The 12,462-nt window shown below is 44.3% G+C and overlaps 1 protein-coding gene across 2 annotated transcripts in view; it reads right to left on the bottom strand.

The window, feature by feature from the left end:
• Positions 1–12,462, bottom strand: part of PLAAT3 (phospholipase A and acyltransferase 3) — a 32,898-nt gene that overhangs the window by 19,385 nt on the left and 1,051 nt on the right. For both annotated transcript variants that reach the window (XM_074336519.2, XM_074336520.2), the window contains exon 3: positions 48–150. In XM_074336519.2, the coding sequence (XP_074192620.1) occupies positions 48–150 (103 nt within the window). The remainder of the gene's footprint in view (positions 1–47; positions 151–12,462) is intronic.

Consider the following 12,462-nt stretch of genomic DNA (forward strand, 5'->3'; position numbering starts at 1 on the left):
CCCTCTCCTCCCAACCCCAGCACAGTGAAGGCCCTGGGCGCCCTTACTTGGGGGGGCGAGGTGGACCACATATCCATCACCAACGTAGATGGCCCAGTGTCTGTACAGGGGGCGGAAAATCTCAATCAGATCTCCAGGCTTGGGCTCCGGCTGCAAAACCAAGAACAGGGCTGTTAGAGGCAGTACGAGCGAGACTTTGGAACCAGGTGGCAAAGGCTGGGGTCCCTGCCAGAGGCTGTCAAATCAGGAGGGTGTCCCACACACACTCCTCCACCAAGCCTGGGACCTGACCAAGACTCGGTCTCCGGCAGTGCCTTCCTAGCTGCTTATCCTAAGGATAAGAGAGTGTGTGTGTTTGTGTGAGTGTGAGAGTGTGTGTGTGTGAAGAAAAACTCTCTATATTGCACTCACACCGAATGTGTGGGTTTGCACACCAAGCAATTCAATCCTCAGTGAACACAGACTGAGTGGCCTACAATTTACCTCAATTCTGACACTACCCACCCAGAGTGAACGCAGACCCATAGGTTATCGGCTTAGTCCCACAAGACTGCGCCTCACAATTCAGCTGCCGATCACAGGTCTAGGTTGTCACCTGTGCCTTTGACCAACAAGCTATAAATCAGGGGTTCCCACGACCCCCTCCTCAGGTTCAATTATTTCCTAGAGTGGCTCCCAGAACTCTTACAAGATCACCAGTTTATTATAAAGGATACAACACAGGACCAACCAGGGGAAGAGATGCACAGGGCGAGGTATGTAGGAAGGGGCACAGAGCTCCATCCCCTTCCTCACCCCCTGTGCCCCCGGTGCACCACTCTCCCAGCACCTCCGTGTATTCACCAATCCCTCAGATTAGGGGTTTTGTGGGGGCAACATTATATAGGCACGATTGATTAAATCACTGGCCATTAGTGATTAGCTCAACCTCCAGGCCTCTAATCACAGGTTGGTTGCTGGTTCCTCATTAGCATAAACCCAGGTATGGTTGAAAGGGGCTTATTATGAATAAAAACAACTCTTTTCAGCCAATCATTCAGGAAATTACTCTGTGCCAGGAACTGGGGACAAAGACCAAATACATGTTTCTTATATGACAGTGCATGTGTGGGGGGTAGTGAGAGTGAGCAGGGATGGTAGGGAGGGTGCTGAGCCCCTGCCCCGGTAGGGGAGCCCCGCCCTGGTAGGGGAGCATGGAGCAGAGGTTGAGACCAGGTCGGAGAGGTTCAAGATCACTTTCATTCAACAGTAACGAGATGCCAATACAAGCAGTGTGCTAAGTGGTGGGGGCAGGGGGTATTCCGACTTGGGCCAGAATCAGGGGTGAGAGCCTCCCTGGTCCAAGCCAACCTTAAATCTCTTTAATGAGTGAGAAAACCATCCCTTTAGAATATCTAGAGACAGAGCCCCTCTGTCCTTTGCTGGAGTCTTCATAAGCAATTCCAGCCTCATGCCCTTCAGTGCATAGGGGTCTGCCCACATCCCCCCCCCCCAAGCTCTGTGGGCCTGACTGAGAGATTCCATCAAAGGTCAGGAGGGAAGAAGGCCTCGCCCTTGTACGGATGTCCTTGGGATAAAAACGACGGGCAGTGGGAATAGGCGATCGCAACTCGATGCTTATTAATCAGGGTCAGTGACAGTTCAGGAACATTAAAACTGCAAAGAAGCATCATCTATGGCAGGAAAATAATCTTTTCACGGGAATTTTACAGATAAATCATGTTCTCTTATGCAGTAATTACAATTTATCCTCCAAAAAGTAGGCACCCAGACCTTACTGACTGAGAACATATTTTGGAACAATGGACAATGGTTGCAATTTATGAATCTATTTGTTTTCCAGAATTGAATTTAAAAAAAAACTGTATTGTTTGATGAGAGTTAGGGGGTCTTCAAGGATCCTCAAAGAGGAATTTAACTGGGCGTCTCCACGAATAAGCAAGGACATAAAGACAAGGATCCAGCCCTCAGGAAGGCCACTGATTGGAAAAGCTTGAACATCAGTGATACAGTGTCAAGTAATAAGCAGCCGTGGATACAGGCACGAGGCGCTTACTGTGTTCTAGACAAATGTCAATGAACGGAGACCTGTACATAGAAAACAATCTTATCACAATGACAACAAGATCTATTAGGTTGGTGCAAAAGTAATTACGGTTTAAAAGGTTAAAAGTAGGGGCCAGCTCGGTGGCTCAGGTGGTTGGAGCACAAGCTCTGAACAACAAGGTTGCCGGTTCGATTCCCACATGGGCCAGTGAGCTGCGCCCTCCACAACTAGATTGAAGGACAATGACTTGGAGCTGATGGGCCCTAGAGAAACACACTGTTCCCCAGTATTCCCCAATAAAATAAAATAAAAACAAAGGAAGTTGGGGTTCTTGCAGGGACAAGTGAGGACAGAGGCCGTGAACTAAGGATATAAATAATTCACCCTCTAGCACTAAAATCTAACTAGAGGAACAATTACTTAGTGACGTACACAAACCAACTCAGCTGAATCAAAATTAAGAACTCAAGAAATCATGTTACAAAATTAGAAGTAAGAATACTGTAATCTACGAGCCAAATTTGTACCTCTGCTCATTTTTGTATGCAAGCTAAAAATGATTTTTACGTTTTTAAAAAATGGCTGGGGGAAAATCAAATGAAGAATAATATTTTGTGACACATGAAATCATGAAATTGAAACTTCAGTGTCCATTAAGTTTTATTGACACACAGCCACCATGCATTTACATATTGTCTGTGGCTGCTTTGTCTCCAAACAGTAGAGGTTGAAGAGTTGCAACAGAAATCATATGGCCTGAAAAACTTAACTCCTCACGATCTGGGCCTGTACCTGTACAGAAACAGTTTGCCGCCTCCTGTTGTAAAAGGATCAGCAGTGATGGCTCCCTCACTCAGCTGGATCCTCAGTCCCGGGAATCCGGTCGTATCAAGTTGCCAGCTAGTGATTCCCCCAGGAGCAAGGGGCACCCGCAGGAGGCGCCAGGAAGAGAGCTGCCTCTCCAGGGCGGGGCTGCTCCCCTTCCTCCTCCCCCACCAGCGCAGTAACCAGGGCCCTCCTATGCGACACAATTAACAGTGACAAAGCTGAGACTGTGCCACCCAGGATTTCAAAACAAAAACTCTTTATCTTCCCCACAAAAACAGTTACAAAGAGCTTGGTAAAGAGCCATTTTCCTTAGCAAGCAAATTAAGGGACAATTTCCAGCCTCTGAAATTCATGTTGGATAAAGAATCTAAACAACCGTTAGTAAGAACCAATTAAATTATACTATATCCATACGTAGATACAGCCATTAGAACAAGGTGGACTTACGTGAGCAGATGTGAAAATAATTGAAAAAATTAACTTGAAAAACATTGTTAACCCCATTTTTGCTTAAAATCCATTGTTATACATTTGTAAGCAAAATGTGTTATACACGATGTATGATATGAGGAAAATACACCAAATTGTTATATATTATATACCGTTGGGGGTTGGGATTCAGGGACTTTTACATTTTGTTATATGATTTAATTAAGTTTTTACCAATATGAATTACTTTCATAATAAAAATTTTTAAAGATTTTTAGATGGGGAAAAAAAAATCCCTCATGTTGATGAACTTGCAGATTTTTAATTGGGAAAGGTAGACATTATCTGTCACTAAAACCTCTTGAAACTATCTCCCGGCTGTAACCTGTAAATATGACCATGTTAATGATGCTTAGAAATCAGTACTACTTACATGGAACATACAAAACCACAAAACAAATTTTAAAATAATATAGATGGATGTGTATCTGATCTTGGGATAAGGAAAGACCCTCTAAGGATAAAATCCAAAGAAAAAAGGCACAAAGTAAAAGATTAAAAGGTTTTACAATTCAAAAAATATTAACGTTCTTATTATCAAAAGTTTCCATCGTTGTGTGTTATGTTCATACTCCCTTTTAAGGGAAAATGATCCCCCACAATCCCAGCTGCCCAGGCAGCCGTATTTTAGACTATGTGATCATTGCATCCCAGCCTCAGACAATTGGACTGGAAGAAGGCACGGTCCCACGCAGGTCTGCATCCTGTTATCCACCTTGATAAGTGGAGGTGGACCAATCACATTCTCTCTCTCTCTCTCTCTCTCTCTCTCTCTCTCTCTCTCTCTCTCTCTCTCTCTCTCTCTCAAAAATTTGAACCAAGAAATTGAAATAAAAAAGGTTTGAGGCAGTAGGGGTTAAAACTGAAGTCATGATATAAAGGTGGCAAGAGAAACCCCTTTGGGCCTTTGGGCCATGGGACAAACCCAGGGTGGGAAGAGAGAATGTCAACTCTGACCAAATAGAAGACCCTTTTGATAGCAGGAAAGAAGGAAGCAGACAGATCAAGAGTAGCTAGCTGAGTCACACCAATGGTGAATGGTGGAGCACTGGAGGAGATGCACGAACTCCAGCTGCTGAAATACCTGGAACCACCGTGCCCCTTAATTGCCTCCAAGCTCTAGGCCCTGGGAAGCCCAACCTTATTAGAGCTGCTGTTCTTAGATTTTCATGTAATCCCCTTACTTCTCCACATGTATCCTTAAACTAAACCTTCTTTACTTGAACTAGCTTAAATGGGCTGCTTGTTCCTTATAACCAAAAGAGCCAGACCAGAACATTCTATGCATGGAAAAAATACCGCAAACTACCATGACCAACAGGAAGAAAATGACAGAAAAATGGTTAATATCTTTAATATATATAATTTTTATAAATCAATAAAAAAAGGATTTAAACACCAAAGTAGAAAAAAATAGACAAAGGGCATGATGAATAACTTAAAAAGAAGAAATATATATTACTATTACTATAAGAAAACACATTGTGCCTTGCTAATAATCAAATAGATGCAAATTAAAAACTAGTTTGACAGACAATAGTTTAGTGGTTACCAGAGGGTAAGGGGGTGGGGGGTGGGAGATGAGGGTAAGGGGGATCGAATATATGGTGATGGAAGGAGAACTGACTCTGGGTGGTGAACACACAATGGGATTTATAGATGATGTAATACAGAATTGTACACCTGAAATCTATGTAATTTTACTAACAATTGTCACCCCAATAAATTAAAAAAAAAACTAGTTTGGGGGGGAATTAAAACACTAATACTAAATATAGAGAAAGACGTAGGTAAGCAGGCACTGTCTTTCACTGCTGATGACATAAATCAGTACAGCTTTTCTGAAGAGCAATTTTCTGAAGGGCAATTTGTATCACGAACCTTAAAAATATTCATACCCTTTGACCCAATTTCTTTTTATACACCAAATCTTAAGGAAATAATCTGAAATGCCCACAAAAGATGTCTATCACAAAGTCACATCTAATGGCAAAATATTGGATACCTAAATATTCTACATAAAGAGATTAAATCTTGCCATATTTATATATTGGACACCATATAGTTATGTTTTAAAAGTTATATTTTAAAAGAATACTTAATGACAAGAAATGCCCATAATGGTTAATGAAAAGCTTTTAGATATTTTTATTCAGATATTTTTTAAACTTTGTTAAAAAAGAAAACAAACATATAAAAGAAAAACTGTAGAAATACATCAAAACTTAAAGTGTTTATTACTAGGTGTGGAATTTGGGGTCTTAATTTTCTTTTTAATTCTTTTCTAGTTTTCCAAACTGTTTAAATAAACACACATTTTTAGAATCAGAAGAAAACTTAAGACTTGACTAACATCAGTGTTCAATGTCAGGCACTCCATACAATTACTATTTCATAACAAAATAAATACACACAGAAAGAAGACTAGAAAAATAGACCAACTACCTACCAGAGATTCCCTCCGGGTGCTGGGGCTAAGGTGGTATTATTATTATTTTGCTTCTGTCTATTTTTCTGTATTTTCCAGCTTTTCTGCAATGAACTTTTTTTACATTCATAGCATGCTTCCCAACATTTTACTGTGAAAAGTTTTCAAGCACAGTTTGAATTTTCAAATGTTCACAATTGAAAGCATATTTTAGTGACATCTGTATATCCACTACCTCAATTCTACTATTATGATGCTATATTGTCACCAATATGTCCACCTATTCATTCCACCTGTATAGTATCTTTAAACTCTTCTTTTAAATTTAAGTAATCAGTGTTCTGAGAGGCAGAGGTAAAACACTGAGGCCAGGACAATGACAAGAACAATAAAACAAGCATGTGACGTGCTGTCTATACTCTAGCACGCACTGGTTCTAAACTCCATGCCTGCAGCCTTTATCCCCAGCTGTGGTTCTCAGACTTGAGCTTGTGCACAAATTACAGGACAGGGGCTTGCTGGCACGCACTCAGAATCACTGTGCATTTTTAACAAATACCCTCCACCCGTCCCAGGGACATGGTGTAAGTGGCCAAAGACTCTTGAGAACCCTTTCACCTTGGGGAGGCCCACCTCTGCCTGGGAGGATCCACCCATTCATTTGCTCATTCATTCAACAGATGCTCACCGAGCTGGACAGGCACCAACCTAGGCACCTGGGCTACGTCTATGAACAAACGAAGACTCCTGCCTTCATGGAGTGTTTGTTCAGTGTCAGGGAGAGATGCTGTTTTGAATACCTTCGTAAATAAGCAAACCATCTAGAATATTAGAAGAGACACCAAATAAAAAGAAAGAAAAGGCAGAACATGGTTGAGAAAGCTGGGGTGCAGCGGGATGGAGGCAGGGGTTGCAATATTAAATGGGGAGGTTAGGGAAGGCAGAGAGGGGGCCTGGCAGATGTCTAGAACATCCAGGCAGAGGAAACAGCCTGAACAAAGGTCCCCGGTGGGAATGTGAGGAACAGCCCAGAAGCTGGGATGGCTGGAGTGGAGTGGACAAGGTAGGAGAGTGGGAGAATGGAGGGTGGGGAGAGGAGCTGATGCCTCAGCCAAGATGGGGACATCGCGGGGAGGGTGTAAGAAGTAATGGATTCTGGATTTCTTCGAAGGTAGAGGCAGGCGATGGAATGAGGTAGGGCGTGAAGGAAAGAGGAGGCAACGATGACCCCAAGGTCTCTGGCTGGAGCAATGGGGAGGCTTGAATGGGCAGGCTGGGTTGAAATGTCCACCAGGTAGCCCAGTGGACAGGCTAGGGAGGCAGCTGAATACATGAGTCTAGAGGTCAGGATAGAGGTCTGGGATGAGGGTCACTGGTGACCTTTATGAGAACAGCTATTGGGTGTTAGAGACAAAAGCCTGGCCAAAATGGGTTTAAGAGAGAATGGGAGAAGAGGTACTGGAGATGATGCTGGAATGGCAGCACCTGAGATTTTTGCTGAAATCTGGAAATATGAGGGGAGACGTGTATGTGGTAGAGTCAGAATTCAAACCCGCATCCTACACTCTTAAACCTCACACTCTCCTGCTATCAGAGAGGGCGGTGGGGAGGAAGTGTCCTTAAAGGGGGTACATGGAGACAGGTAAGCAGGGGTAGCGGGCAGAGGCCTCTACAGGAGCAAAAGCACAGGTTGCCTGGGAATCTCAGGGTGCTTTGGGGTCTGGCCCAAAGCAGGATCCCTGAGGTGGAGCCAAGACTGGCTGGGTTTGTTTGTTTTAAAGCTTCCAGGAGATTCTACCGTGTAACCCAGAGTGAGAACCACAGGAAAGGGTGTCTGAAGGGAAGAGATGGGTCAGACTGAAAGGTTAGTCTGAGATGGGCAGTCATACCTCATGTTGCAGGTGGGAAACTGAGGCTAAGAGAAATGAAGTCACGTACCCGAGGTCAGACTGAAAGTGGCAAAACAGAAACTTGCCCCGCAGCCTCTTCTCCCACCACAAGGATATTTCACCTGCTCCAATCTCAGTCCACATCCACCCTGCAACTCTGATGCAGAATGAGACCCTTAGCTGTGGGCACTGGACAGGACCAGAGAGAAAAGTGAGGGCACTTTTAGAACAATTTCCAACCCAAGGGTTGAAACTAAACAACAGGAATGTTTTTAACTCAAGGCCACTAAGGAAGTACTCCAACCCACCCACATTCAGCCCCATTTAGCCAGATCATTGTGATGAAATATTCGAGGCATACAAAAAATACAGAAAGCAGGCGAATGAGTACGCTGCTCTGTATTTAAGTCAAGATAGATTTAGTTTTCAGAACCAGCAGACTGATTACAGTCTTGGGGCCCGGGAGCCAGACAGCCCGGGTTCAAATCCAGGCTTGGCTACTTACTGACTGGGTAGCCTTGGGCAAGTTACCCAATTTCTCTCAGCCTCAGTTTCCTCAGCTGTCAAATGGGGATAATTATAGCACCTGATTCATGGGGTTAACCTGAGGATCAAATAAGTTAATACCTGTGAAACAAAACCCTCAGAAAACACTGCCCAGCACATAGGACATGTTCCATAAGTGGCAGTTTTTGCTGCCACTGGTCTTCGGGGTATTTTTATTATTTTTGATTTGGGAAGGTCACAGACAGCCCTGAGGCTAGCTTGAGACACTTGTGGAGGTTGTGAAACCCAGCCTGGTAGCAAGTTCTCCTTGTTCCAAAACCACATGCTGTGGTGAGTGTGGAAACCCCAAACCTCATCCCCTTCATTTCTGACACTCTAGGGAATGTGTCTAGTAGCTTATGATTGAAAAAAAAACAAACTAAAGTCCGGGGTGGGTGACGAGAAGGGACTTGCCAGCAAGGAGATGGGAATTTCCGTACCAAGGTTTTCGGAAAAGACCCTGAGGAATCAGGCGTCAATCCCATTTGTCTGGGGCGGCCTTTCCTGAAGCACAGCCCCGTCCACCTGAGACTGAGCCCCTCTCTGCAATATTGTTGTGTGACCTTCAGGAATCACTTAACCTCTCTGAGCTCTGGTAAAACAGGGCTATTAAGACCCAACAGACAGGGTCTATATGAGAAATAAATGAGATACCGGGGGCGAAAGCTGTAAAACCACTTATGCCTTTGAGAGGGTTGACACCCCCTGCCCCGGGTTGAATGGGCACAGAAAGGATAAGGAGGAGGCCTGACTGCCCAGATGCCCCAGCCTCAGGCGAGAGAGAAAGTGGAGGAGGGGTTGGGTTGGAGCATCACCTCTTCCCTTGCCAGCTGCTGGGAGAGGGACAGTGGTGGATCCAGCAGGCACCAGGCCCAGCCCCAGCAGCCCAGAGGTCATATGCATTCTGGAAACAGGAGGCAAAACTTATCCACCCTCCCAGGCTCTTGCCTTCCAGTCCCAAGCCTCTCCTACACATTGAACTTCACCCCAAGTGAATCAGGACTGTGCTCTGACTTACTTGGAAACCACCACCAGGGGTTTGCACACAAAACTGGAGTCCTTACAGCAGCCTCATTTTACAAACTGGGAAACGGCCCAGAGATGGGACATAACTTGCCCAAGGTCTTAGCGCTCCTAGAAGTGGTACCAGGGTTCCACTACAGGTCTGCCTGAATCCAAGGCAGGTCCTTTTCCACTACACCTATAATTCGCACGAAGGAACTAACGTCCAGTGATGACCCCCTGGCACGCTTTGCCTCTACATCACTATACTCTGACCTGAAATTCCCTTGGCTGTTCACTGGTCTCTCAAGACAGGCTCAACGTCTCCACCTCCTCACTGCCTCCCAAATACCCTGGCAGAGTGTTGCAGCTGCCTCCACGGCCACAGCCCTGTCATCCAATGACTAACTGCTGAGCTGAGTCCCTGGGAAGGAGTAGTCAGTTTCCATGTCCCGCCCACCAGCTAAACTGAGGGGCCAGCCTGACTCTAACTACTTCTCAGCAGAGGCTTGTGGTCCCTCCCAGCCTGTGGCCCCTCCAGAGTGAGGAGGAACCACTGCAGGGCCTGAAACCCTATTGCTTTTTGATGAGGGTCCTCTTCTCCCTGCTGAACTAGCTCCGCAGAGATTTGTCAGAACACCAGGCAAACAGAGGTCATAAGAAAGCTGAGAAAGGGAGTCTCCAGTCAAAGATCAGAGCAGGCCCATCAGTTTCCTCTTGTTCTGGAGTCTGTTTCACTTTGGATTTTCACTTTCCCAGCAGCAGCTGTTCAACATGCCAGATTTAAGTACTGTGTAGGTGGAGGAGGAAGGACAAAGTCTCCTGGCCCAATCATTCTTAGCAAATTTGGAACACGGACAGGAGAGAAACACAGACACACCAGCACTGATACTAAAGGGCTAAAAGAAACGTAGGCCCGTATGGTGGACACACAGCCTCTCCGTCCCAGAGAGACCCAGGCAGCTGCCTTAACAACTAACATCTGTCAAGCACTAAGAGCTGGGCAGTGGCATCCCCCAGGCGGGGGCGGGGGGGGGGGGTAAGGTGGTGGCCATATTCCCTGGGTGCAGACGGAGAAGGGTGTGCAGACGGAGAAGAGTGAGCTGTCCCTAGAGAATTTTAAAACAATAATAAGACACACCAAAAGCCAGTCTCCTGGTTATCACCACATGCCAGCAATTTTAAAGAACATTGGTGATAATATCCTACTTCTCCCAAAGCTATTTTATTGCTTAAGTTTTATTTCTGCAGTTCTTGCTGAGATTTAATAACATATATAGATGAGCCTCAAAATAACCCATTTTTCTTTCTTATTCTTTAAATAAACTTGTCTTCTACATGGAAATTCTGTCAAAGAGCACCCAGTTAGATAGTAAGCTCCAACACACAGACACTCTGCGACGTGTGTGTGGGGACAGAGCCCCAGAGAGCAGTTTCCAGGCTCTCGGCCTCATATGGAGTGGTGCTGGCTCGGGTGGTAGATGGCTGTCAGCTGTGGCTAGTTGGCCGTCAGCTGTAACCGTTGAGCCATTGGCCACTAATATAACTGCTGCGGCTACAGAGGGAAGAAGAGCAGAGTCGAGGAGAGTGGAGGAGAGTGGTCGGTTGGTTGGCAGAAAAGCGGACAGCAGGTCGCACGTCGTGTGAACCCAGCCTCCAGTGAGGCCACAGTAGTATGACTTCCCTACCTATGGCTCCGTGGGTGTTCCTTTTGGGCCTAGCCACATCCTGCGTTCTTATGTGGGGAGCGGGATAGAGACCCCGCAGGCTGCCACGCACGATACCTGTGTTTTTGTGCAGGGAGCGGGAACAGAGAACCCGCATGACACCCTGCACGACAGGTGTCTGTTCCAAAAGTCATTTTCCGAATGGCTCAGCCTGGTTGGAGCTCACTTCCAGCGGGGTTTGTGCCACCACACCCTGAAGTCCTACATTTCCTGTGTTTAAACAGAAAACAAAAGAGCCCACTCTCCCAGCTGCCAGGAGAAACTAAAATAGAAGTGCCTGAAAGCCTGGATCGTTTTCACCAAGAACTAGACTCTCATTCGAAAGCAATGGATTACACAAACATCACCATTATTCAGCCATTTTCTCTGATGTTTACAGAAGAAAAACTTGGGAGAATTTTGCCAAATAAGGTAAAAATTTATGATGAATTTTCTGGTGAATATGTTTCTGTAAAAATGTTTCAAATGTGGAGATATTTAAAAACAGTAGAATTTAGTTTTAAATATATATATATATATATATATATATATATATATATGTGTGTGTGTGCAGTATTGTAATTTCTAGAATTGTTATGAACTGGTATTTTTATGAATCTCTGACAAACATATCCTAATGTTTAAGGTTTTTCCTACTTGTATATCTGTTGTTTCGTATGAGAGAAGCTTTTGAAATCAAAATTAATAAAAAGTGTTCTTCAATCAAGTGTGAGCAGAGATCGATTGACAAATCTAGCTCTACTGAATATTGAACACGAATATGCAAAGAAGATCAATTTTGATAGTCATGACAATTTTTCAGAAGTTAGTTTCAAAACAGAAACTGTAATATTATTCATTACTGTGACCAAACTATATGCAAGAATAAGTATTTTTTTCTTAAAGTAATAAGTAATAAGTATAATTAAAAAACTATTTATCCATTACTTTTTTTCTATTTTTCTCTATAACATTTACTTTATTTTTCCTTTTTTAAAAATGTTTTCACTGGCATGATTTCATACGCAAAGTTCAATAGAAGAAATTTTTCAGTTTCCTTTCTGGATATTATTATTATTCACTAATTATTACTGAAAATGTTATCGGATAAAAGAGAGGGATATTTAAAAATGAACACTCTAAACATCAAATATGCCAGGTACACCCTGATGCCACGCCCCTGCAAAACTCTTTACGTGGATTGAAATAATAATAGTGAATTATAGCTGAGCGCTTCACCTGTGTGCAAAGCTCTGTTCTGAGCATTTCATAAGTATTAAGTCATATAATCTTCACTCTGATTTCTGAACCACATCACAGGTTAGAAAAAGGAAAAGTGAGAGCTGGGAAATTGCTGGCATGGCCGGTCATGAGGTGCATCAGCTGAGACCAGAAAAGGCCCCTGTGGTCAGATCCAGGCCGAGCCTGCCTGCATCAGCAGGTCCAGCCCCCAACACTCAGCCCAGGAGCCAGTCCAGGTGTTTCTGTCTGATTCAGGAGGACAGCACAGCACCCTGTGCAGCAAGG

This window comes from Rhinolophus sinicus, chromosome 14 (genome assembly GCF_057876585.1).
Source record: "Rhinolophus sinicus isolate RSI-liver-muscle chromosome 14, RSI-T2T, whole genome shotgun sequence".
Classification (NCBI taxonomy): domain Eukaryota; kingdom Metazoa; phylum Chordata; class Mammalia; order Chiroptera; family Rhinolophidae; genus Rhinolophus; species Rhinolophus sinicus.